This window comes from Oncorhynchus mykiss, chromosome 16 (assembly GCF_057628025.1).
Source record: "Oncorhynchus mykiss isolate SJ-2025 chromosome 16, ASM5762802v1, whole genome shotgun sequence".
NCBI lineage: Eukaryota > Metazoa > Chordata > Actinopteri > Salmoniformes > Salmonidae > Oncorhynchus > Oncorhynchus mykiss.
Window position 1 is genome coordinate 5,265,619 of NC_143037.1, and position 27,496 is coordinate 5,293,114.

At 44.5% G+C, this 27,496-nt stretch overlaps 1 protein-coding gene across 10 annotated transcripts in view; it reads left to right on the forward strand.

Moving 5' to 3' along the window:
- Positions 1-27,496, forward strand: part of LOC110491279 (transforming acidic coiled-coil-containing protein 2) — a 212,832-nt gene that overhangs the window by 13,263 nt on the left and 172,073 nt on the right. For 2 of the 10 annotated variants that reach the window (XM_090201786.1, XM_090201793.1), the window contains exon 2: positions 13,796-13,913. The exons of 7 other annotated variants lie outside the window; for them this stretch is intronic. In XM_090201786.1, coding sequence (XP_090057912.1) covers positions 13,875-13,913 — 39 coding nt within the window. In that variant the 5' untranslated portion in view covers positions 13,796-13,874. Of the gene's footprint in view, positions 1-13,795; positions 13,914-17,112; positions 18,054-27,496 lie in introns of those variants that run through there. One more of the 10 variants, XM_090201790.1, reaches the window with a different exon arrangement.

A 27,496-nucleotide genomic window follows, 5' to 3' on the forward strand; every position in this document is an offset into this window, starting at 1 on the left:
TCAGAGAGGCTGGTCCAACGGGAGCGTGGCCTGCAGAGTCAGAGAGGCTGGTCCACCAGGAGAGGCTGGCCCAATAGGAAAGAATGGCCAAACAGGAGAGGCTGGCCCAACAGGAGAGGCTGGTCCAATAGGTGCCTGCCCTGCAGAGTCAGAGATGCTGGTCCAACGGGAGCGTGGCCTGCAGAGTCAGAGAGGCTGGTCCAACAGGAGAGGCTGGCCCAACGGGAGCATGGCCTGCAGAGTCAGAGAGGCTGGCCAAACAGGAGAGGCTGTCCCAACAGGAGAGGCTGGTCCAATAAGAGCGTGGCCTGCAGAGTCAGAGAGGCTGGCCCAACAGGAGAGGCTGGCCCAACAAGAGCATGGCCTGCAGAGTCAGAAAGGCTGGTCCAACAGGAGAGGCTGGCCCAACAGGAGAGGCTGGCCCAACGGGAGCATGGCCTGCAGAGTCAGAGAGGCTGGTCCAACAGGAGAGGCTGGCCCAACAGGAGAGGCTGGCCCAATAGGAGCGTGGCCTGCAGAGTCAGAGAGGCTGGTCCAACGGGAGCGTGGCCTGCAGAGTCAGAGAGGCTGGTCCACCAGGAGAGGCTGGTCCAACAGGAGAGGCTGGCCCAACAGGAGAGGCTGGCCCAATAGGAGCGTGGCCTGCAGAGTCAGAGAGGCTGGCCCAACAGGAGAGGCTGGCCCAACAAGAGCATGGCCTGCAGAGTCAGAAAGGCTGGTCCAACAGGAGAGGCTGGGCCAACAGGAAAGACTGGCCCAACAGGAGAGGCTGGTCCAATAGGAAAGGCTGGCCCAACAGGAGAGGCTGGCCCAACAGGAAAGGCTGGCCCAACAGGAGAGGCTGGTCCAACGGGAGCGTGGCCTGCCAGACCACATAACATGATTTAAAGATAGTAAACATAGAGTACTATAATGAATGGGACAATCCTCCTCCTGGGTCAATGATGCTGCATCAGTCAAGCATAGGAAAATGACAGATCTCACAACACAAGCAATGAATCAGGAAGTAGGAGAAGGGTTTATTACAAAATAGAATGCAAACACATGACAGATCAGGGTCTGCAGGAGGGCATAAACAGTGATGTTGTGACAGAGAAGCAGCCTGGTTGGAGATGACAGATCAGGGTCTGCAGGAGGGCATAAACAGTGATGATGTGACAGAGAAGCAGCCTGGTTGGAGATGACAGATCAGGGTCTGCAGGAGGGCATAAACAGTGATGTTGTGACAGAGAAGCAGCCTGGTTGCAGGGTAGAGATGACAGATCAGGATACATATCTATTTATAAACAGTTTCATATTCAGGTCAGTTGTTTCTGACTAACCTTTACACCACACCAGTCCTCTTCAGACCTGGGTTAAATACTAATCCAATTATTTCACATACCTTGAGCGTTTGCTTTAGTCTGGCTAATGTGCCATGTGACCAGAGTTGGCATTTCTATTGGTTTCATTACACCAGGCAAGCTAAATTAATCACAGTTACATACAGTACTTGAAATGATTTCAAAGAGTATTTGAACCCAGATCTGGTCTCCTTCTCTACGGTCACATGAGAACACGGAGACCCACACTGCTAGGAAGTGTTTACTGGTAGAAAGGACTGGCATGTCATGTCCTGGCAGTAGGAAGTGTTTACTGGTAGAAAGGACTGTATGTCCTGACAGTAGGAAGTGTTTACTGGTAGAAAGGACTGTATGTCCTGACAGTAGGAAGTGTTTACTGGTAGAAAGGACTGTATGTCCTGACAGTAGGAAGTGTTTACTGGTAGAAAGGACTGGCATGTCATGTCCTGACAGTAGGAAGTGTTTACTGGTGGAAAGGACTGTATGTCCTGGCAGTAGGAAGTGTTTACTGGTAGAAAGGACTGGCATGTCCTGGCAGTAGGAAGTGTTTACTGTTAGAAAGGACTGTATGTCCTGGTAGAAGGAAGTGTTTACCGGTAGAAAGGACTGTATGTCCTGACAGAAGGAAGTGTTTACTGGTAGAAAGGACTGTCATGTCCTGGCAGAAGGAAGTGTTTACTGGTAGAAAGGACTGTATGTCCTGGCAGTAGGAAGTGTTTACTGGTAGAAAGGACTGGCATGTCATGTCCTGGCAGAAGGAAGTGTTTACTGGTAGAAAGGACTGTATGTCCTGGCAGTAGGAAGTGTTTACTGGTAGAAATGACTGTATGTCCTGGCAGTAGGAAGTGTTTACTGGTAGAAAGGACTGGCATGTCATGGCAGTAGGAAGTGTTTACTGTTAGAAAGGACTGTATGTCCTGGCAGAAGGAAGTGTTTACTGGTAGAAAGGACTGCATGTCCTGGCAGTAGGAAGTGTTTACTGGTAGAAAGGACTGGCATGTCCTGGTAGAAGGAAGTGTTTACCGGTAGAAAGGACTGTATGTCCTGACAGAAGGAAGTGTTTACTGGTAGAAAGGACTGTCATGTCCTGACAGAAGGAAGTGTTTACTGGTAGAAAGGACTGTATGTCCTGGCAGTAGGAAGTGTTTACTGGTAGAAAGGACTGTATGTCCTGGCAGAAGGAAGTGTTTACCGGTAGAAAGGACTGTATGTCCTGGCAGTAGGAAGTGTTTACTGGTAGAAAGGACTGTCATGTCCTGGTAGAAGGAAGTGTTTACCGGTAGAAAGGACTGTATGTCCTGACAGAAGGAAGTGTTTACTGGTAGAAAGGACTGTCATGTCCTGGTAGAAGGAAGTGTTAATCTGATTATTGGAGCTGGTTGTTGATGCTGGTATTAATCTGATGATTGGAGCTGGTTGTTGATGCTGGTATTAATCTGATGATTGGAGCTGGTTGTTGATGCTGGTATTAATCTGATAATAGGAGCTATTTGTTGATGCTGGTATTAATCTGATGATTGGAGCTAGTTGTTGATGCTGGTATTAATCTGATGATAGGAGCTAGTTGTTGATGCTGGTATTAATCTGATGATTGTAGCTGATTGTTGGAGCTGGCATTAATCCAATTTAATCCAATTTTATTGGTCACGTACACATGGTTAGCATTTGACCGCCTCCCTGCTGCTCTCTATTTGTCCCCAAGGCAGACAGACAGCTGGATGTTCACAGACAGGCTGTCACCTACCCCCGAGAGGTTTACCCCATAGGATTAAAAAAGCTTCAGATTTGGGGCACTGTTCCCAACCGGTGGAGGTTGGTGCACGTTTAAGATGAGGGAGGACAGTGTTCTTTTGTCATGAGCATGGTTTTATATTACAGCATATTGGATAACTGTCATTCATATTCCATTCACCCAGTTCAATGTAACATCGATAGGTTTAGGTTACTGTCATTCATATTCCATTCACCCAGTTCAATGTAACATCTATAGGTTTAGGTTACTGTCATTCATATTCCATTCACCCAGTTCAATGTAACATCTATGGGTTTAGGTTACTGTCATTCATATTCCATTCACCCAGTTCAATGTAACATCAATAGGTTTAGGTTACTGTCATTCATATTCCATTCACCCAGTTCAATGTAACATCTATAGGTTTAGGTTACTGTCATTCATATTCCATTCACCCAGTTCAATGTAACATCAATAGGTTTAGGCTACTACATGATACTCACATTTTCCCTTTATCCATCACGAGGTTGCTACAACCTAGCCTATGAATGAACGTTTACAACATAGGTGCACACAGGTTGAGAGAAAAATTTGAGGTGACAGTCAGCGACAGATGGACAGAGTGACACATTCAATACCGCCTTGCACACTCTTGCCTGCATCTAGCTGACCTAGGGTGTAATCATTAGTCCAACGGTATCACCTCTTGCCTGCATCTAGCTGACCTAGGGTGTAATCATTAGTCCAACAGTATCACCTCTTGCCTGCATCTAGCTGACCTAGGGTGTAATCATTAGTCCAACGGTATCACCTCTTGCCTGCATCTAGGGTGTAATCATTAGTCCAACAGTATCACCTCTTGTCTGCATCTAACTGACCTAGGGTGTAATCATTAGTCCAGTCTTACCTGCATCTAGCTGACCTAGGGTGTAATCATTAGTCCAACAGTATCACCTTGCCTGCATCTAGCTGACCTAGGGTGTAATCATTAGTCCAACGGTATCACCTCTTGCCCGCATCTAGCTGACCTAGGGTGTAATCATTAGTCCAACAGTATCACCTCTTGCCTGCATCTAGCTGACCTAGGGTGTAATCATTAGTCCAATGGTATCACCTCTTGCCTGCATCTAGCTGACCTAGGGTGTAATCATTAGTCCAACGGTATCACCTCTTGCCTGCATCTAGCTGACCTAGGGTGTAATCATTAGTCCAACGGTATCACCTCTTGCCCGCATCTAGCTGACCTAGGGTGTAATCATTAGTCCAACGGTATCACCTCTTGCCCGCATCTAGCTGACCTAGGGTGTAATCATTAGTCCAGTCTTACCTGCATCTAGCTGACCTAGGGTGTAATCATTAGTCCAACAGTATCACCTCTTGCCTGCATCTAGCTGACCTAGGGTGTAATCATTAGTCCAAACAGTATCACCTCTTGTCTGCATCTAGCTGACCTAGGGTGTAATCATTAGTCCAACAGTATCACTTCTTGCCTGCATCTAGCTGACCTAGGGTGTAATCATTAGTCCAACAGTATCACCTCTTGCCCGCATCTAGCTGACCTAGGGTGTAATCATTAGTCCAGTCTTACCTGCATCTAGCTGACCTAGGGTGTAATCATTAGTCCAACGGTATCACCTCTTGCCCGCATCTAGCTGACCTAGGGTGTAATCATTAGTCCAGTCTTACCTGCATCTAGCTGACCTAGGGTGTAATCATTAGTCCAACAGTATCACCTCTTGCCTGCATCTAGCTGACCTAGGGTGTAATCATTAGTCCAAACAGTATCACCTCTTGTCTGCATCTAGCTGACCTAGGGTGTAATCATTAGTCCAACAGTATCACTTCTTGCCTGCATCTAGCTGACCTAGGGTGTAATCATTAGTCCAACAGTATCACCTCTTGCCCGCATCTAGCTGACCTAGGGTGTAATCATTAGTCCAGTCTTACCTGCATCTAGCTGACCTAGGGTCTAATCATTAGTCCAACGGTATCACCTCTTGCCCGCATCTAGCTGACCTAGAGTGTAATCATTAGTCCAGTCTTACCTGCATCTAGCTGACCTAGGGTGTAATCATTAGTCCAACAGTATCACCTCTTGCCTGCATCTAGCTGACCTAGGGTGTAATCATTAGTCCAACGGTATCACCTCTTGCCCGCATCTAGCTGACCTAGGGTGTAATCATTAGTCCAACAGTATCACCTCTTGCCTGCATCTAGCTGACCTAGGGTGTAATCATTAGTCCAACGGTATCACCTCTTGCCCGCATCTAGCTGACCTAGGGTGTAATCATTAGTCCAACGGTATCACCTCTTGCCCGCATCTAGCTGACCTAGGGTGTAATCATTAGTCCAGTCTTACCTGCATCTAGCTGACCTAGGGTGTAATCATTAGTCCAACAGTATCACCTCTTGCCTGCATCTAGCTGACCTAGGGTGTAATCATTAGTCCAACAGTATCACCTCTTGCCTGCATCTAGCTGACCTAGGGTGTAATCATTAGTCCAACAGTATCACCTCTTGCAATGCATCTAGCTGACCTAGGGTGTAATCATTAGTCCAACGGTATCACCTCTTGCCCGCATCTAGCTGACCTAGGGTGTAATCATTAGTCCAACGGTATCCCCTCTTGCCTGCATCTAGCTGACCTAGGGTGTAATCATTAGTCCAACGGTTGCAAACGAGAGTTTCTATCCCTCTGTTTGAGCTGGTTGTGTCAGTAGGCTAAATTAGCTAGCTGCATTTGCTAGCTCAGTAAGTGAAACTGAAAGTGAAATACAACAATGAAATCTCTCTCTCTGTACAGTGCCTTCGGAAAGTATTCAGACCCCTTGACTTTTTCCACATTTTGTTATGTTCCAGCCTTATTTCTAAAATTGATTAAATAGTTTTTTTCCCCCCACTCGTCAATCTACACACAATACAACATAATGACTAAGCAAAAACAAGTTTTTAGAAATTTTTGCTAATTAAAAAAAAAACTTAAATATTATATTTACATAAGTATTCAGACCCTTTACTCAGTACTTTGTTGAAGTACCATTGGCAGCTATTACAGCCTTGAGTCTTCTTGGGTATGACGCTACAAGCTTGGCACACCTGTATTTGGGGAGTTTCTCTCATTCTTCTCTGCAGATCCTCTAAAGCTCTGTCAGGTTGGATGGGGAGCGTCGCAGCACAGCTATTTTCAGGTCTCTCCAGAGATGTTCGATTGGGTTCATGTTCGGCCTCTGGCTGGGCCACTCAAGGACATTCCAAGACTCCTGCGTTGTCTTGGAGGTGTGCTTAGGGTCGTGGTCCTGTTGGAAGGTGAACCTTCACCCCAGTCTGAGGTCCTGAGTGCCCTTGAGCAGGTTTTCATCAAGAATTTCTCTTTACTTTGGTCCATTCATCTTTCCCTCGATCCTGACTAGTCTCCCAGTCCTTGCTGTTGAAAACATCCCCACAGCATGATGCTGCCACCACCGTGCTTCACCATAGGGATGGAGCCAGGTTTCCTCCAGAGGTGACGCTTGGTATTCTGGCCAAAGAGTTCAATCGTGGTTTCATCAGACCAGAGAATCTTGTTTTCATTAGGTGCCTTTTGGCAAACTCCAAGAGGGCTGCCATGTGCCTTTTACTGAGGAGTGGCTTAGGTCTGTCCACTCTACCATAAAGGCCTGATTGGTGGAGTGCTGCAAAGATGGTTGTCCTTCTGATAAAAGGTTCTCCCATCTCCACAGAGGAATTCTGGAGCTCTGTCAGAGTGACCATCGGGTTCTCGGTCACCTCCTTGATCAAGGCTCTTCTCCCCTGATTGGTCAGTTTGGCCCAGCGGCCAGCTCTAGGAAGAGTCTAGGTGGTTCTAAACTTGTTCCATTTAAGAATGATGGAGACCACTGTGTTCTTGGGGACCTTCAATGCTGTAGAAATTGTTTGGTACCCTTCCCCAGATCTGCGCATCGACACAATCCTGTCTCGGAGTTCTACGGACAATTCCTTCGACCTCATTGCTTGGTATTTGCTCTGACATGCACTGTCAACTGTGGGACCTCATATAGACAGGTGTGTGCCTTTTCAAATCATGTCCAATCAATTGAATTTACCACAGGTGGACTCCAATCAAGTTGTAGAAACATCTCAAGGATGATGAATGGGAAACAGGATGCACCTGAGGTCAATTTCGAATTTCATAGCAAAGGGTCTGAATACTTATGTAAATAAGGTATTTCTGTTTTTAATTTGTAATAAATTTGCAAACATTTCTAAAAACCTGGTTTTTGCTTTGTCATTATGGGGTATTGTGATGTCATTATGGGGTATTGTGATGTCATTATGGGGTATTGTGATGTCATTATGGGGTATTGTGATGTCATTATGGGGTATTGTGATGTCATTATGGGGTATTGTGTATGGATTGCTGAGCATTATTTGTTGTTATATCCATTTTAGAATAAGGCTGTAACATTAAAACAATGTGGGAAAAAGTAAAGGGGTCTGAATACTTTCCATAGGCGCTGTATTTCTCTCTCTTTCTTTCTTCTCCTTCATTTTTTAAGAAATTAATTTGTTCAAAACTGTTCAACCGTTGTCTTTCTACCTTTTTGAGTCTGCATCTCATTTCCTGCACTGCAGCGCTAGCTAGCTGTAGCTTCTGCTTTCAGTACTAGATTCACGATCTGATCCTTTGATTGGTGGGAACGACATGTCAGTTCATGCTGCAAGAGCTCTGATAGGTTAGAGGACGTCCTCCGGAACTTTACCATTTTTATTTTTTTATGAAATTCATTGACGATGGTCCTCCCCTTCCTCCTCTGAGGAGCCTCCACTGATACGCACACGCACGCTAACCACTCTGAGATAGACTTAACACAATTTATAGTTCATGTTTTTGTAGACACACAGCAGAAGATGGACTTTCCCCTTGTTGCACCACCTGTTTCCAGTTAGATACAGTTCTGCCCCCCCCCCCCCCCCCCCCCCCCCCCCCCCCCCCGCCTCCTTAAGTTACTTGAGTCATGGCACGACAAGTGGATGATATGACCTCACTAAAATAGTGAAGTCACCGAGGGAGGATGAGGTCAGGTGACTGCCGGACAGGGTTAGCCGATTGGTGCAGAATGTGACCGGACAGGTGTTGAATTTATTCAACGTGACGTAATGCATCCCAGTGACGATAGCCTGGTTAACCAGACTGAACAGCAGGTGAAACCAGGGTAGAGTAGAGTTTTTATTGATCCCTACTTGGGAAATTGATTTATCACTCAGCATCATCAATAACTTACAAGGACAGGACACGTATCAATGACAAACACATGTTATTAAACACATTAAGACAAATGAAGGCACCTGCACCTCAGTAGCCATAAAATAAAGATTCAGATTTAAAGGAGGTAATAAATGTTGTCCGAGCAATAACATTCATTCTGGTTAAACCAGGTCACAGTATAAACCAGACTACAGTATACACCAGACTACAGTATAAACCAGACTACAGTATAAACCAGGTCACAGTATAAACCAGACCACAGTATAAACCAGACTACAGTATAAACCAGACTATAGTATAAACCAGACTACAGTATAAACCAGACCCCAGTTTAAACCAGACTACAGTATAAACCAGACCCCAGTTTAAACCAGACTACAGTATAAACCAGACTACAGTATAAACCAGACTACAGTATAAACCAGACCACAGTATAAACCAGACTACAGTATAAACCAGACTACAGTGTAAACCAGACCACAGTATAAACCAGACTACAGTATAAACCAGACCACAGTATAATCCAGACTACAGTATAATCCAGACCACAGTATAATCCAGACTACAGTATAATCCAGACTACAGTATAATCCAGGCTACAGTGATGATTCAGTGTTCAAGGAAGTATAGCCACCACTGTGATGTCAGAATGCGTCGAGGAGGTTTTCCTCGTTCCTGATCTGTCACTTTGACATTTGAGTCATTTAGCAGACTCTTATCCAGAATGACTTACAGGAGGCAATTAGGGTTAAGTGCTTTGCTCAAGGACACATTGACGGATTTTTCACCGAGTCTGTTCGGGGATTCGAACCAGCGACCGCTCAGTTACTGTCCCAACACTCTTAACTGCTAGACTAGCTGACGCCCTATGTTTGTGCTGTCTTGGTTGTCAACTCCATGGTTATTTTCAGATCTGGGATCGGGCATTCCGCTGGTGTTGTAATACTCAAAGTTGAGTAAGGACCACAGACTACAGACCACAGACTACAGACCACAGACCACAGACTACAGACTACAGACCATAGGCCACAGACTACAGACTACAGACCACAGACCACAGACTACAGACCACAGACTACAGACTACAGACTACAGACCACAGGCCACAGACTACAGACCACAGACTACAGACCACAGACCACAGACTACAGACCACAGACTACAGACCACAGACTACAGACCACAGACCACAGACTACAGATCACAGACTACAGACCACAGAATACAGACCACAGACCACAGACTACAGACTACAGGTCACAGACCACAGACTACAGATTACAGACTACAGACTACAGACCACAGACTACAGACTACAGGTCTCAGACTACAGACTACAGACTACAGACTACAGACTACAGCGTCCCTTCAATCTCTCCATCTCTCTTCTGCTACTGCCATTGACCTGTTCATTCTGCTACTGCCATTGACCTGTTCATTCTGCTACTGCCATTGACCTGTTCATTCTGCTACTGCCATTGACCTGTTCATTCTGCTACTGCCATTGACCTGTTCATTCTGCTACTGCCATTGACCTATTCATTCTGCTACTGCCATTGACCTGTTCATTCTGCTACTGCCATTGACCTGTTCATTCTGCTACTGCCATTGACCTGTTCATTCTGCTACTGCCATTGACCTGTTCATTCTGCTACTGCCATTGACCTGTTCATTCTGCTACTGCCATTGACCTGTTCATTCTGCTACTGCCATTGACCTGTTCATTCTGCTACTGCCATTGACCTGTTCATTCTGCTACTGCCATTGACCTGTTCATTCTGCTACTGCCATTGACCTGTTCATTCTGCTACTGCCATTGACCTATTCATTCTGCTACTGCCATTGACCTGTTCATTCTGCTACTGCCATTGACCTATTCATTCTGCTACTGCCATTGACCTGTTCATTCTGCTACTGCCATTGACCTGTTCATTCTGCTACTGCCATTGACCTATTCATTCTGCTACTGCCATTGACCTGTTCATTCTGCTACTGCCATTGACCTATTCATTCTGCTACTGCCATTGACCTGTTCATTCTGCTACTGCCATTGACCTATTCATTCTGCTACTGCCATTGACCTGTTCATTCTGCTACTGCCATTGACCTGTTCATTCTGCTACTGCTATTGACCTGTTCATTCTGCTACTGCCATTGACCTGTTCATTCTGCTACTGCCATTGACCTGTTCATTCTGCTACTGCCATTGACCTGTTCATTCTGCTACTGCTATTGACCTGTTCATTCTGCTACTGCCATTGACCTGTTCATTCTGCTACTGCCATTGACCTGTTCATTCTGCTACTGCCATTGACCTATTCATTCTGCTACTGCCATTGACCTGTTCATTCTGCTACTGCCATTGACCTATTCATTCTGCTACTGCCATTGACCTGTTCATTCTGCTACTGCCATTGACCTATTCATTCTGCTACTGCCATTGACCTGTTCATTATGCTACTGCCATTGATCTGTTCATTCTGCTACTGCCATTGACCTGTTCATTCTGCTACTGCCATTGACCTGTTCATTCTGCTACTGCCATTGACCTGTTCATTCTGCTACTGCCATTGACCTGTTCATTCTGCTACTGCCATTGACCTGTTCATTCTGCTACTGCCATTGACCTATTCATTCTGCTACTGCCATTGACCTGTTCATTCTGCTACTGCTATTGACCTGTTAATTCTGCTACTGCCATTGACCTGTTCATTCTGCTACTGCCATTGACCTGTTCATTCTGCTACTGCCATTGACCTGTTCATTCTGCTACTGCCATTGACCTGTTCATTCTGCTACTGCCATTGACCTGTTCATTCTGCTACTGCCATTGACCTGTTCATTCTGCTACTGCCATTGACCTATTCATTCTGCTACTGCCATTGACCTGTTCATTCTGCTACTGCCATTGACCTGTTCATTCTGCTACTGCCATTGACCTGTTCATTCTGCTACTGCCATTTATCTGTTCATTCTGCTACTGCCATTGACCTGTTCATTCTGCTACTGCCATTGACCTGTTCATTCTGCTACTGCCATTGATCTGTTCATTCTGCTACTGCCATTGATCTGTTCATTCTGCTACTGCCATTGACCTGTTCATTCTGCTACTGCCATTGACCTATTCATTCTGCTGCTCTGCTGGTGACAGTGTGAGAGTTTAGCCAATAGACCTTATAACAGATTACTGCTACCCTTCAAACAATAGATCTTATAACAGATTACTGCTACCCTTCAGCCAATAGACTTAATTACAGATTACTGCTACCCTTCAGCCAATAGACCTTATAACAGGTTACTGCTACCCTTCAACCAATAGACCTTATAACAGGTTACTGCTACCCTTCAGCCAATAGACTTAATTACAGGTTACTGCTACCCTTCAGCCAATATACTTAATTACAGATTACTGCTACCCTTCAACCAATAGACCTTATAACAGATTACTGCTACCCTTCAGCCAATATATTTAATTACAGATTACTGCTACCCTTCAACCAATAGACCTTATAACAGATTACTGCTACCCTTCAACCAATAGATTTAATTACAGATTACTGCTACCCTTCAGCCAATAGACCTTGTAACAGATTACTGCTACTCTTCAGCCAATAGACTTAATTACAGATTACTGCTACCCTTCAACCAATAGATTTAATTACAGATTACTGCTACCCTTCAGCCAATAGACTTAATTACAGATTACTGCTACCCTTCAACCAATAGACCTTATAACAGGTTACTGCTACCCTTCAGCCAATAGACTTAATTACAGATTACTGCTACCCTTCAACCAATAGACCTTATAACAGATTACTGCTACCCTTCAGCCAATAGACTTAATTACAGGTTACTGCTACCCTTCAGCCAATAGATTTAATTACAGATTACTGCTACCCTTCAACCAATAGACCTTATAACAGATTACTGCTACCCTTCAGCCAATAGATTTAATTACAGATTACTGCTACCCTTCAGCCAATAGACTTAATTACAGATTACTGCTACCCTTCAACCAATAGACCTTATAACAGGTTACTGCTACCCTTCAGCCAATAGACTTAATTACAGATTACTGCTACCCTTCAACCAATAGACCTTATAACAGATTACTGCTACCCTTCAGCCAATAGACTTAATTACAGATTACTGCTACCCTTCAACCAATAGACCTTATAACAGGTTACTGCTACCCTTCAGCCAATAGACTTAATTACAGATTACTGCTACCCTTCAACCAATAGACCTTATAACAGGTTACTGCTACCCTTCAGCCAATAGACTTAATTACAGATTACTGCTACCCTTCAACCAATAGACCTTATAACAGATTACTGCTACCCTTCAGCCAATAGACTTAATTACAGATTACAGTTACCCCTTAGTGATCTGTGGTCAGGCTGAAGGTAGTGTTCTGTTACTGATCTGTGGTCATAATGAAGGTAGTGTTCTGTTAGCGATCTGTGGTCATAATGAATGTAGTGATCTGTTAGTGATCTGTGGTCATAATGAAGGTAGTGTTCTGTTACTGATCTGTGGTCTTAATGAATGTAGTGATCTGTGGTCATAATGAAGTTGTGATCTGTTACTGATCTGTGGTCATAATGAATGTAGTGATCTGTGGTCATAATGAATGTAGCGATCTGTTAGTGATCTGTGGTCATAATGAAGGTAGTGTTCTGTTAGTGATCTGTGGTCATAATGAAGGTAGTGTTCTGTTACTGATCTGTGGTCATAATGAAGGTAGTGTTCTGTTAGTGATCTGTGGTCATAATGAAGGTAGTGTTCTGTTACTGATCTGTGGTCTTAATGAATGTAGTGATCTGTGGTCATAATGAAGTTGTGATCTGTTACTGATCTGTGGTCATAATGAATGTAGTGATCTGTGGTCATAATGAAGGTAGTGATCTGTTAGTGATCTGTCAGGCTGAAGGTAGTGTTCTGTTAGTGATCTGTGGTCATAATGAAGTTGTGATCTGTTACTGATCTGTGGTCATAATGAAGGTAGTGTTCTGTTAGTGATCTGTGGTCATAATGAAGGTAGTGTTCTGTTATTTATCTGTGGTCATAATGAAGGTAGTGTTCTGTTACTGATCTGTGGTCTTAATGAATGTAGTGATCTGTGGTCATAATGAAGTTGTGATCTGTTACTGATCTGTGGTCATAATGAATGTAGTGATCTGTGGTCATAATGAAGGTAGTGATCTGTTAGTGATCTGTCAGGCTGAAGGTAGTGTTCTGTTAGTGATCTGTGGTCATAATGAAGTTGTGATCTGTTACTGATCTGTGGTCATAATGAATGTAGTGATATGTTACTGATCTGTGGTCATAATGAAGTTGTGATCTGTTAGTGATCTGTGGTCATAATGAAGGTAATGATCTGTGGTCATAATGCATGATCTGTCAGGCTGAAGGTAGTGATCTGTTAGTGATCTGTGGTCGGTTTGAAGGTGCTGCTGTGTTGCTGTGTTTCAGCCAGCTCCGGCTGATGTGACAGTGCTTTGGTTTGGGCACCACAGTCCCGACTTCCTGCCCTGAAGCCCTCTGATCCACCATGGGGAATGAGAACAGCGCCATCGAGCCTGAAGCACCGGTAAGACGAGGGATGGCAGAGACTGACTGATTGGCCGGTTAGCATAGGCTGCTACTACCAGCTATAATCTGTGCTGTTAGATGCTGATATCTTGTAGTCTGGTCCCAGGTATGTTTCTGCTGTGTAATAGTTTGTGTATTCCAGCAGCTCAGTGATAATAAATGTGTGTGTTTGTGTGTATGGTATTTTTCTAATGCATTTTGGATAGAAAAACCTGTTGTTTTGGACATTTAATTTCTCCAACCCTGCACTAACCCATCTGAAAATCCAAAAAACACATCCAGTGATTTCCCTGGAGGGGGGGGGGGGTATTACAGTCTGTCTGTAGACTAGTATCAGGGTCTGTCTGTAGACTAGTATCGGGGTCTGTCTGTAGACTAGTATCAGGGTCTGTCTGTAGACTAGTATCGGGGTCTGTCTGTAGACTAGTATCAGGGTCTGTCTGTAGACTAGTATCGGGGTCTGTCTGTAGACTAGTATCAGGGTCTGTCTGTAGACTAGTATAAGGGTCTGTCTGTAGACTAGTATCAGGGTCTGTCTGTAGACTAGTATCAGGGTCTGTCTGTAGACTAGTATCAGGGTCTGTCTGTAGACTAGTATCAGGGTCTGTCTGTAGACTAGTATCATGGTCTGTCTGTAGACTAGTATCGGGGTCTGTCTGTAGACTAGTATCGGGGGTCTGTCTGTAGACTAGTATCAGGGTCTGTCTGTAGACTAGTATCAGGGTCTGTCTGTAGACTAGTATCAGGGACTGTCTGTAGACTAGTTTCAGGGTCTGTCTGTAGACTAGTATCGGGGTCTGTCTGTAGAGTAGTAGTAGGGTCTGTCTGTAGACTAGTATCATGGTCTGTCTGTAGACTAGTATCAGGGTCTGTCTGTAGACTAGTATCGGGGTCTGTCTGTAGACTAGTATCGGGGTCTGTCTGTAGACTAGTATCAGGGTCTGTCTGTAGACTAGTATCGGGGTCTGTCTGTAGACTAGTATCGGGGTCTGTCTGTAGACTAGTATCAGGGTCTGTCTGTAGACTAGTATCAGGGTCTGTCTGTAGACTAGTATCAGGGTCTGTCTGTAGACTAGTATCAGGGTCTGTCTGTAGACTAGTATCGGGGTCTGTCTGTAGACTAGTATCGGGGTCTGTCTGTAGACTAGTATCGGGGTCTGTCTGTAGACTAGTATCAGGGTCTGTCTGTAGACTAGTATCAGGGTCTGTCTGTAGACTAGTATCAGGGTCTGTCTGTAGACTAGTATCAGGGTCTGTCTGTAGACTAGTATCAGGGTCTGTCTGTAGACTAGTATCAGGGTCCGTCTGTAGACTAGTATCGGGGTCTGTCTGTAGACTAGTATCGGGGTCTGTCTGTAGACTAGTATCGGGGTCTGTCTGTAGACTAGTATCAGGGTCTGTCTGTAGACTAGTATCAGGGTCTGTCTGTAGACTAGTATCAGGGTCTGTCTGTAGACTAGTATCAGGGTCTGTCTGTAGACTAGTATCAGGGTCTGTCTGTAGACTAGTATCAGGGTCCGTCTGTAGACTAGTATCGGGGTCTGTCTGTAGACTAGTATCGGGGTCTGTCTGTAGACTAGTATCAGGGTCTGTCTGTAGACTAGTATCAGGGTCTGTCTGTAGACTAGTATCAGGGTCTGTCTGTAGACTAGTATCAGGGTCTGTCTGTAGACTAGTATCAGGGTCTGTCTGTAGACTAGTATCAGGGTCTGTCTGTAGACTAGTATCAGGGTCTGTCTGTAGACTAGTATCAGGGTCTGTCTGTAGACTAGTATCAGGGTCTGTCTGTAGACTAGTATCAGGGTCTGTCTGTAGACTAGTATCATGGTCTGTCTGTAGACTAGTATCGGGGTCTGTCTGTAGACTAGTATCAGGGTCTGTCTGTAGACTAGTATCAGGGTCTGTCTGTAGACTAGTATCAGGGTCTGTCTGTAGACTAGTATCAGGGTCTGTCTGTAGACTAGTGTCAGGGTCTGTCTGTAGAGAGGATTGGTGATGGGTGGTAGACTAGTATCAGGGTCTGTCTGTAGAGAGGATTGGTGATGGGTGGTAGTCTAGTATCAGGGGCGGTCTGTAGAGAGGATTGGTGATGGATGGTAGACTAGTATCAGGGGCGGTCTGTAGAGAGGATTGGTGATGGGTGGTAGACTAGTATCAGGGGCGGTCTGTAGAGAGGATTGGTGATGGGTGGTAGACTAGTATCAGGGGCGGTCTGTAGAGAGGATTGGTGATGGGTGGTAGACTAGTATCAGGGGCAGTCTGTAGAGAGGATTGGTCATGGGTGGTAGACTAGTATCAGGGTCTGTCTGTAGAGAGGATTGGTGATGGGTGGTAGACTAGTATCAGGGGCGGTCTGTAGAGAGGATTGGTGATGGGTGGTAGACTAGTATCAGGGTCTGTCTGTAGAGAGGATTGGTGATGGGTGGTAGTCTAGTATCAGGGGCGGTCTGTAGAGAGGATTGGTGATGGGTGGTAGACTAGTATCAGGGGCGGTCTGTAGAGAGGATTGGTGATGGGTGGTAGACTAGTATCAGGGGCGGTCTGTAGAGAGGATTGGTGATGGGTGGTAGACTAGTATCAGGGGCGGTCTGTAGAGAGGATTGGTGATGGGTGGTAGACTAGTATCCTACACTATGAAGAAACAGCCCAGCAGAGGTCAGTGTGGGATGGTGTGTGTGTGTCAGTGTGTGTGTACGGGGGGATGGTGTGTGTGTGTGTGAGTGAGTGTGACTTACTGACTTTGTGCGTGTGTGTGTGTGTGTGTGTGTATGTGTTTATTTATGCGTGTCTCTGTGTGTATTTATGTGTGTGTATTTATGTATGTTATGTGTGTGTGTGTGTGTGTGTGTTTTGTATTTCTGCGTGTGTGTGTGTGTCTGAGTGTGTATTTGTGCAACTGACTGAGTGTGTCTGTCTCAGAGCCAAAGCCTCATCGTGTGTAACCCGAAACCCTCTTAGGGGGTGACTCTGTGGTTGACTCTTGGCCCATTTCCCAGCATTCACCTGCAGAGTGTGTATATGTGTGTGTGTGTGTGTGTGTGAGCGTGCGTGTGTGTTATTGTGCGTGCTGCCCTCAAGTCCCTCAACAGCAGGAAGACACACAGCCGAGGAGAGCGAGGTAGGGAGGGAGGGAATGGGGAGGAGATAAAGTTTAAGTAGAAGGAGAGGGGAATTCACGGCACTTCCCTCTTAGCCCAGACAATCAGACACTCTCTAATCACTAGTGTGTTAACCAGTCAGTGTCTATCTTGCTGTTAGGTAGCCTGCTGTTACAATGGACTGTTCTACCGTAGAACCTCTTCTGGTTGTTAGGTAGCCTGCTGTTACACTGGACTGTTCTACTATAGAACCTCTTCTGGTTGTTAGGTAGCCTGCTGTTACACTGGACTGTTCTCCTATAGAACCTCTTCTGGTTGTTAGGTAGCCTGCTGTTACACTGGACTGTTCTACTGTAGAACCTCTTCTGGTTGTTAGGTAGCCTGCTGTTACACTGGACTGTTCTCCTATAGAACCTCTTCTGGTTGTTAGGTAGCCTGCTGTTACACTGGACTGTTCTCCTATAGAACCTCTTCTGGTTGTTAGGTAGCCTGCTGTTACACTGGACTGTTCTACTATAGAACCTCTTCTGGTTGTTAGGTAGCCTGCTGTTACACTGGACTGTTCTCCTATAGAACCTCTTCTGGTTGTTAGGTAGCCTGCTGTTACACTGGACTGTTCTACTGTAGAACCTCTTCTGGTTGTTAGGTAGCCTGCTGTTACACTGGACTGTTCTCCTATAGAACCGCCGGCTGGCTGCCTGCACAGATTAGCACGCACCGCAACACAACGACCCACGGAGGGTCATTGAAATCTAACAGGAGAGCGTCACAAAGGAGAAGAGGAGGGGGAGGAGAGGGAGGGAGTTAGCTGAGTCAGGTGAGGAGAGGGAGGACGGGGAGGGAGAACATCAGCAGCGACACACGGCATGTGTTGCAGCATGTCAGTGCCTCTGTTATCATCAGCCAGGATCATAGCACACGGCCCGGCCCTAACGTAAAGGGGAGGAGCCGGACCGCCTCTACCACTGTGTGACTACAGCTGTACTGCAGACTACTGTGGACCGCGACCTTCACTATCTGTCTGTCTATCGGCTCGCTGGGTAAGTCAGGGTAGAGATGGGCTAACGTATCCTGGAGGGGTGTTTGTGCGTGTGTGTGTGTGTGTGTGTGTGTGTGTGTGTGATAGAGATAATGTGTGTGTGTGAGTGAGTGATAGAAACAGATTGTGTGCGTGTGTGTGTGTGTGTGTGTGTGTTCGTGAGTGTGTGAGTGAGTGATAGAAACAGATCATGTGTGTGTGTATGTGTGTGTGTGTGTGTGTGTGTGTGTGTGTGTGAGTGTTTGTGCCTACGTGCTCTTGCATACGCTTGTAGAGGTTTCCTCCAGAGTGAATATTTGAGAGATGTGCTGGTCACCGTACTAATGTATGGGACTTTAACAACAGTAGTCTAATGAATGGGACTTTAACAACAGTAGTCTAATGTATGGGACTTTAACAACAGTAGTCTAATGTATGGGACTTTAACAACAGTAGTCTAATGTATGGGACTTTATCAACAGTAGTCTAATGAATGGGACTTTATCAACAGTAGTCTAATGTATGGGACTTTAACAACAGTAGTCTAATGTATGGGACTTTAACAACAGTAGTCTAATGAATGGGACTTTAACAACAGTAGTCTAATGAATGGGACTTTATCAACAGTAGTCTAATGTATGGGACTTTAACAACAGTAGTCTAATGAATGGGACTTTATCAACAGTAGTCTAATGTATGGGACTTTAACAACAGTAGTCTAATGTATGGGACTTTAACAACAGTAGTCTAATGAATGGGACTTTATCAACAGTAGTCTAATGTATGGGACTTTAACAACAGTAGTCTAATGAATGGGACTTTATCAACAGTAGTCTAATGTATGGGACTTTAACAACAGTAGTCTAATGTATGGGACTTTAACAACAGTAGTCTAATGTATGGGACTTTAACAACAGTAGTCTAATGTATGGGACTTTAACAACAGTAGTCTAATGAACCTTTTTTCTGTGTGAGTTAGCAGCCAGTCTGTAATGTACGGGGCTTCAGTGAACCTCTGAAGGGGGTTTAGTTAGTCTACTGTTCCACCCCAGTGATCCTCTGAAGGGGGTTTAGTTAGTCTACTGTTCCACCCCAGTGAACCTCTAAGGGTCAGTAAGCAAGCAGCGAGCCGACAATCCTTTAAAGAGAACAACAATGGCTGCCAGATGGACGTAAACTTTAAGGCGTCAATGCATCATCACCTGCCCACGTTGCCCTCGTCTGACGTCTTGTTTCCATGGAGACGTGAGGAAGGAAAAGGGCTTTAACTTGGCAGGGGGGGGGGGGACTTTGATCTTTGAGCTTTCAAAACTTTCAAGTCAGTTTTTAGGAAGTGGTCCATTGTGGTACTGGCAGGTCTGATTGGGGTGTTGAGGACAGGGTGACAGTTCAGGGACTATAAATCATTGTTAAACAAATAGATGTTAAATAGATAAATAATTGTTTTAGTTTGAAGACTGCCGTCTGTTTTCCGTTTTTCCGGTTTGTGAGGTTGAGGGAGGCTTTAACTTTGCGTTTGTTGTTGTTGTTGTTGTTGTTGTCCGACTTCTTCTTCGTCTATTGTTCGTTTTCTTTCTTTCTTATTCTTTATGTCAAACCACTGAGACTGAGTCAGGAGAGGACACCCTGCCCTGTTAGTTAGCTGTGGGGATCTATAGCTATAGCTCGCTGTTGTCAATGGAATTAGATTGGTTGCTTTCATGGTGCTTTGTTGTTAGCATTAGCCTAGCATGGTTGGTTAGACAGAGATGCATTGGAATAGAATAAGAGTAGAATATAATTCCCCGGAGATTAGCTAGCGTTACACCTGTTTTTTTGGATAGTGAGTTTTTTTTATATTTTAAACCTCACAAAACCACCTGAACAATAATACTTCCATTGACTTCGATTACTTGGGCCGCTTTGTTTTGCCCTTGCAGCCACCATCCCTACGTGTCTGTGGGGTTTGCAGGTAGAACACACCTGACCTCTGTGCTACCCTTGTTCATCGTGAACCACCATCTGAAGGGAAGAATGCCTCTTCTAAACTACCGGCGCTCTAGTTAGGTCCTCTAGTTAGGTCCTCTAGTTAGGCCCTCTAGTTAGGTCCTCTAGTTAGGTCCTCTAGTTAGGTCCTCTAGTTAGGTCCTCTAGTTAGGTCCTCTAGTTAGGCCCTCTAGTTAGGTCCTCTAGTTAGGTCCTCTAGTTAGGTCCTCTAGTTAGGCCCTCTAGTTAGGTCCTCTAGTTAGGTCCTCTAGTTAGGTCCTCTAGTTAGGTCCTCTAGTTAGGTCCTAACAGTGTGAGAAGACATTGGAGATGGAAGGTACACTGCACTCTGACAGCGCCTTCAGAAAGTATTCCACACCCCTTGACTTGTTCCACATTTTTTGTTGTTGTGTTACAACCTGAATTTAAAATGGATTAAATGTAGATTGTAGAATTGGAGAAATGTATAATTGTAGAATTGTAGAAAAGTAGATTGTAGAAATGTAGATTGTAGAATTGTAGAAATGTAGATTGTAGAATTGTAGAAATGTAGATTGTAGAAATGTAGATTGTAGATTTTGGTCACACATTACCCCGTAATTGTCCACGCTGGTATGAATGATTCGGGAGACAGATGAAGGAATGCGTAATATTTAATTTTTATTGTACCCAAATGATGTCGTGTCGTGTTAACACCACGGGACCGTAATCATCTGCGCAATCCACAAGGGCACGAAAGCCCAGAACACACAGCACAGGTACTCACACGCACCAACGGACATTGTAACAATAACGGACAGCCCAGTGGAAACCAAAGGGCCCACTTATACAAGTACTAATCCGTGGGAATAGGGGACAGGTGTGTGTAATGGAAGTTCCGGAAGGATCCGTGACAGTTACAAAGTGGAATTTTGTTAGTAGAATATTTTAGAAATGAATTACAAATGAAAAGCTGAAATGTCTCGAGTCAGTAAATATTCAACCTATTTGTTATGGTAAGCGTAAATACATTAAGTTCACGAGTAAAAAAAAGTGCATAACTAATCGAATAATAAGTTACATGAACTCTGTGTTCCATATTAAGGGTTAATATGATTTTTGAATGGCTACCCCGTCTTTGTACGCCACACATACAATTATCTGTAAGGCCCCTTTAGTCAAGTAGGGAATTTAAAGCACAGATTCAAACACAAAGACCAGGGAGGTGTTTTCAAATGCCTCGCAAATAAGGACACCGGTTGGTAGATGGGTAAAACAGCATTTCAAAAGCAGACGCTGAAAAATCCCTTTTGAGTGAAGGTCTTAATTACACTTTGGGTGGTGCATCAACACACCCAGTCACTACAGAGGTACAGGCATCCTTCCTAACTCAGTTGTCGGAGAGGAAGGAAACCGCTTCGGGATTTCACCATGACGCTAACAGTGATTTTGAAATACTTACAGAGTTTAGTGGCTGTGAGAGATGAGGAAACTGAGGATGGATCAACAACATTGTAGTCACTAACCTTAATGACAGAGTGAAAACAAGGAAGCTTCTACAGAATGAAAATATTCCAAATCATGCATCCTGTTTACAAACAAGGCACTAAAGTAATACTGCAAAACATCTGTCAAAGAAACACAAGACACTGAGTAGTGAGCACTGAGGACACTGAGTAGTGAGCACTGAGTACTGAGCACTGAGGACACTGAGTACTGAGCACTGAGGACACTGAGTACTGAGCACTGAGGACACTGAGTACTGAGCACTGAGGACACTGAGTACTGAGCACTGAGGACACTGAGTACTGAGCACTGAGGACACTGAGTACTGAGCACTGAGGACACTGAGTACTGAGCACTGAGGACACTGAGTACTGAGCACTGAGGACACTGAGTACTGAGCACTGAGGACACTGAGTACTGAGCACTGAGGACACTGAGTACTGAGCACTGAGGACACTGAGTACTGAGCACTGAGGACACTGAGTACTGAGCACTGAGGACACTGAGTACTGAGCACTGAGGACACTGAGTACTGAGCACTGAGGACACTGAGTACTGAGCACTGAGGACACTGAGTACTGAGCACTGAGGACACTGAGTACTGAGCACTGAGGACACTGAGTACTGAGCACTGAGGACACTGAGTACTGAGCACTGAGGACACTGAGTACTGAGCACTGAGGACACTGAGTACTGAGCACTGAGGACACTGAGTACTGAGCACTGAGGACACTGAGTACTGAGCACTGAGGACACTGAGTACTGAGCACTGAGGACACTGAGTACTGAGCACTGAGGACACTGATATTTTCAAGCGTGGTGGTGGCTGCATCATGTTATGGGTATGCTTGGACTGTTGGATATAGTCACGCAAAGGACTGGTCTATATGGTTATGTAAAGGACTGGTCTATATAGTTATATAAAGGACTGGTCTATATAGTTATGTAAAGGACTGGTCTATATAGGACTTGTCTATATATTGGATCATTCAGAGATCCTCACTGTACTTCTGGAGAGAGTTTGTTGCACTGAAAGTAAAGGGGCTGAATAATTTTGCACGGCCAATTTTTCAGTTTTTGATTTGTTAAAAAAGTTTGAAATATCCAATAAATGTCGTTCCACTTCATGATTGTGTCCCACATGTTGTTGATTCTTCACAAAAAAATACAGTTTTATATCTTTATGTTTGAAGCCTGAAATGGGGCAAAAGGTCGCAAAGTTCAAGGGGGCCGAATACTTTCGCAAGGCACTGTAGTTATATAAAGGACTGGTCTATATAGTTATGTAAAGGACTGGTCTATATAGTTATATATAGGACTGGTCTATGTAGTCACACCAAATCAGGCGAAGGGCTGGTGAGACAATGCAGGGATCAGCAAAAGGTAGAGATAAGTGTTGTTGATTTGTTGTTGTTGTTGGTATTGAACACATTCAGGCTGAGCCATCTCATACTCAGGAGAGTTTACCTATGCAAAATGTTACTCTTCTATACGGCAATTGAATTCCATAGGTAGTACACATGACTGTATACCGTGTGGACTGTGACACAACGTTGACCTGTGAGGATAAGCGAAGACCAAGTTGACCTATGACCACATGTCACATTATCTACTTGTTAGCTAGGATAGCTAGCACTAATGGGTTTTCTTCTGTGTGTACGGCTAACGTTGCTGTAGCCTGACCTTTAGCCATGTGCTGGGGTGGTGTGTGTGTGTTTTGGTATGGCTCTCTCCTCTATCTCCGTCGTTCTATCATTGTGTCATTTTGGCCCATTCCTCCTGACAGAGCTGGTGTAACTGAGTCAGGTTTGTAGGCCTCCTTGCTCGCACACGCTTTTTCAGTTCTGCCCACAAAATTTATACGGGATTGATGTCAGGGCTTTGTGATGGCCACTCCAATACCTTGACTTTGATGTCCTTATGCCATTTTGCCACAACTTTGGCGGTATTCTTGGGATCATTGTCCATTTGGAAGACCCATTTGCAACCAAGCTTTATTAACTTCCTGACTGATGTCTTGAGATTTTGCTTCAATATATCCACATAATTTTCCTTCTTCATGATGCCATTTATTTTGTGAAGTGCACCAGTCCCTCCTGCAGCAAAGCACCCCCACAACATGATGCTGTCACCCCCGTGCTTCACGGTTGGAATGGTGTTCTTTGGCTTGCAAACCTCCCCCTTTTTCCTCCAAACATAACGATGGTCATTATGGCCAAACAGTTCTATTTTAGTTTCATCAGACCAGATGACATTTCTCCATAAAGTGCGATCTCTGTCCCCATGTGCAGTTGCAAACCGTAGTCTGGCTTTTTTATGGCGGTTTTGGAGCAATGGCTTCTTCCTTGCTGAGCGACCTTTCAGGTTATGCCGTTATAGGACTCGTTTTACTGTGAATATAGATATTTTTGTACCTGTTTCCTCCAGCATCTTCACAAGGTCCTTTGCTGTTGTTCTGGGCTTGATTTGCACTTTTCGCACCAAAGTACGTTCATCTCTAGGAGACAGAACACGTCTCATTCTTGAGCGGTATGACGGCTGCGTGGTCCCATGGTGTTTATACTTGAGTACTATTGCTTGTACAGATGAACGTGGTACCTTCAGGCATTTCAAAATTCCTCCCAAGGATGAACCAGACTTGTGGAGGTCTATAAATTTTTTTCTGAGGTCTTGACTGATTTCTTTAGATTTTCCCATGATGTCAAGCAAAGAGGCACTGAGTGTGAAGGTAGGCCTTAAAATACAGTATATCCACAGGTACACCTGCAATTGACTCAAATGATGTCAATTAGCCTATCAGAAGCTTCTAAAGCCATGACATAATTTTTTGGAATTTTCCAAGCTGTTTAAAGGCACAGTCAACTTATGTAAATAAGTTGTATGTAAACTTCTGACCCACTGCAATTGTGATAAAGCTAATTATTTGTGAAATAATCTGTCTGTAAACAATTGTTGGAAAAATTACCCATATAAGAGCTTTGCACACCTGGATTGTGCTATATTTTACCACTATTCTTTTCAAATTCTTCATGCTCTGTCAAGGTGTTAGAGATCATGGCTAGACAGCTATTTTCATTCACTGTCTTCCTTGTAAGCATCTCCAGTGTAGATTTGGCCTTGTCAGCTGGGGGATTTGAATTTGCAACCTTTTGATTGCTAGTCCAACACTCTAACCACTAGGCTACCCTGCCGCACCAACTCTGGTGGTTCCTTGGAGTGATCCATCGTTGCGGAGCTGGTCTGAGTCTGCTGGGTCAGCCATGGCCAGTTCGTACTATCACGACTCAAGATATGACGTAGATGCAGACACCGGAGGTGGATAGTTCGGGTTCTCAGAATATTTATTGTAACAAAAAGAGCAGGCAAAGGGCAGGTCGAGGGCAGGCAGAGGTTCGTAATCCAAGGCAGAGTCAATCAGGGACAGAACGGCAGGCGGGCTCAGTGTCAGGACAGGTAGAACGGTCGGAACCGGGAAGACTAGAAAACAAGAACTTGAGAACAGGAGAAACAGGAAACACGCTGGTAAGACCTGAGAAAACAAGAAGAACTGGCAACAGACAGACAGAAAACGCAGGTATAAATACACAGGGGATAATGGGGAGAAATAGGAGACACCTGAGTGGGGGGGTGGAGACAAGCACAAGACAGGTGAAACAAGTAGAGTACAGGTAACCTAACGACAATAAAGACAGGTGAAACAAGTCATTAGAGTAACCTAAGTAACCTAACTACAATAAAGACAGGTGAAACAGGTCCTTTGAGTAACCTAGGTAACCTAACTACAATAAAGACAGGTGAAACAGGTCCTTTGAGTAACCTAGGTAACCTAACTACAATAAAGACAGGTGAAACAGGTCATTTGAGTAACCTAGGTAACCTAACTACAATAAAGACAGGTGAAACGGGTCATTTGAGTAACCTAGGTAACCTAACTACAGTAAAGACAGGTGAAACGGGTCATTTGAGTAACCTAGGTAACCTAACTACAGTAAAGGATGATACTGTTTCATCAGGGAACCACAAAGATGAAGTAAACACATGTATTTGCTGAATTCACGTAATGTTTGCTATTTCTTCAACCACAGAATAGAAAGAAGCTTAACATATCATTTTGTATTCGAATTTCGCATTGTTTAAAGTTAAGAGATATCATCGCCGCAAAGTAAAGAGACTGGGTGTGTAAGTATGATAATATATATACACACACACACACACACACACACACACACACACACACACACACACACACACACACACACACACACACACACACCTAATAATGTACAATAAAAGTCAGACATACCATTATAGGCTACTGTATGTTTATTTATTTATTTATTTTATTTTATTTTACCTTTATTTAACCAGGTAGGCAAGTTGAGAACAAGTTCTCATTTACAATTGCGACCTGGCCAAGATAAAGCAAAGCAGTTCGACAGATACAACAACACAGAGTTACACATGGAGTAAAACAAACATACAGTCAATAATAAAGTATAAACAAGTCTATATACAATGTGAGCAAATGAGGTGAGAAGGGAGGTAAAGGCAAAAAAAGGCCTTGGTGGCAAGGTAAATACAATATAGCAAGTAAAACACTGGAATGGTAGTTTTGCAATGGAAGAATGTGCAAAGTAGAAATAAAAATAATGGGGTGCAAAGGAGCAAAATAAATAAATAAATTAAATACAGTTGGGAAAGAGGTAGTTGATAGGGCTAAATTATATGTGGGCTATGTACAGGTGCAGTAATCTGTGAGCTGCTCTGACAGTTGGTGCTTAAAGCTAGTGAGGGAGATAAGAGTTTCCAGTTTCAGAGATTTTTGTAGTTCGTTCCAGTCATTGGCAGCAGAGAACTGGAAAGAGAGGCGGCCAAAGAAAGAATTGGTTTTGGGGGTGACTAGAGAGATATACCTGCTGGAGCGTGTGCTACAGGTGGGAGATGCTATGGTGACCAGCGAGCTGAGATAAGGGGGGACTTTACCTAGCAGGGTCTTGTAGATGACATGGAGCCAGTGGGTTTGGCGACGAGTATGAAGCGAGGGCCAGCCAACGAGAGCGTACAGGTCGCAATGGTGGGTAGTGTATGGGGCTTTGGTGACAAAACGGATTGCACTGTGATAGACTGCATCCAGTTTGTTGAGTAGGGTATTGGAGGCTATTTTGTAAATTACATCGCCAAAGTCGAGGATTGGTAGGATGGTCAGTTTTACAAGGGTATGTTTGGCAGCATGAGTGAAGGATGCTTTGTTGCGAAATAGGAAGCCAATTCTAGATTTAACTTTGGATTGGAGATGTTTGATATGGGTCTGGAAGGAGAGTTTACAGTCTAACCAGACACCTAAGTATTTGTAGTTGTCCACGTATTCTAAGTCAGAGCCGTCCAGAGTAGTGATGTTGGACAGGCGGGTAGGTGCAGGTAGTGATCGGTTGAAGAGCATGCATTTAGTTTTACTTGTATTTAAGAGCAGTTGGAGGCCACGGAAGGAGAGTTGTATGGCATTGAAGCTTGCCTGGAGGGTTGTTAACACAGTGTCCAAAGAAGGGCCGGAAGTATACAGAATGGTGTCGTCTGCGTAGAGGTGGATCAGAGACTCACCAGCAGCAAGAGCGACCTCATTGATGTATACAGAGAAGAGAGTCGGTCCAAGAATTGAACCCTGTGGCACCCCCATAGAGACTGCCAGAGGTCCGGACAACAGACCCTCAGATTTGACACACTGAACTCTATCAGAGAAGTAGTTGGTGAACCAGGCGAGGCAATCATTTGAGAAACCAAGGCTGTTGAGTCTGCCGATGAGGATGTGGTGATTGACAGAGTCGAAAGCCTTGGCCAGATCAATGAATACGGCTGCACAGTAATGTTTCTTATCGATGGCGGTTAAGATATCGTTTAGGACCTTGAGCGTGGCTGAGGTGCACCCATGACCAGCTCTGAAACCAGATTGCATAGCAGAGAAGGTATGGTGAGATTCAAAATGGTCGGTAATCTGTTTGTTGACTTGGCTTTCGAAGA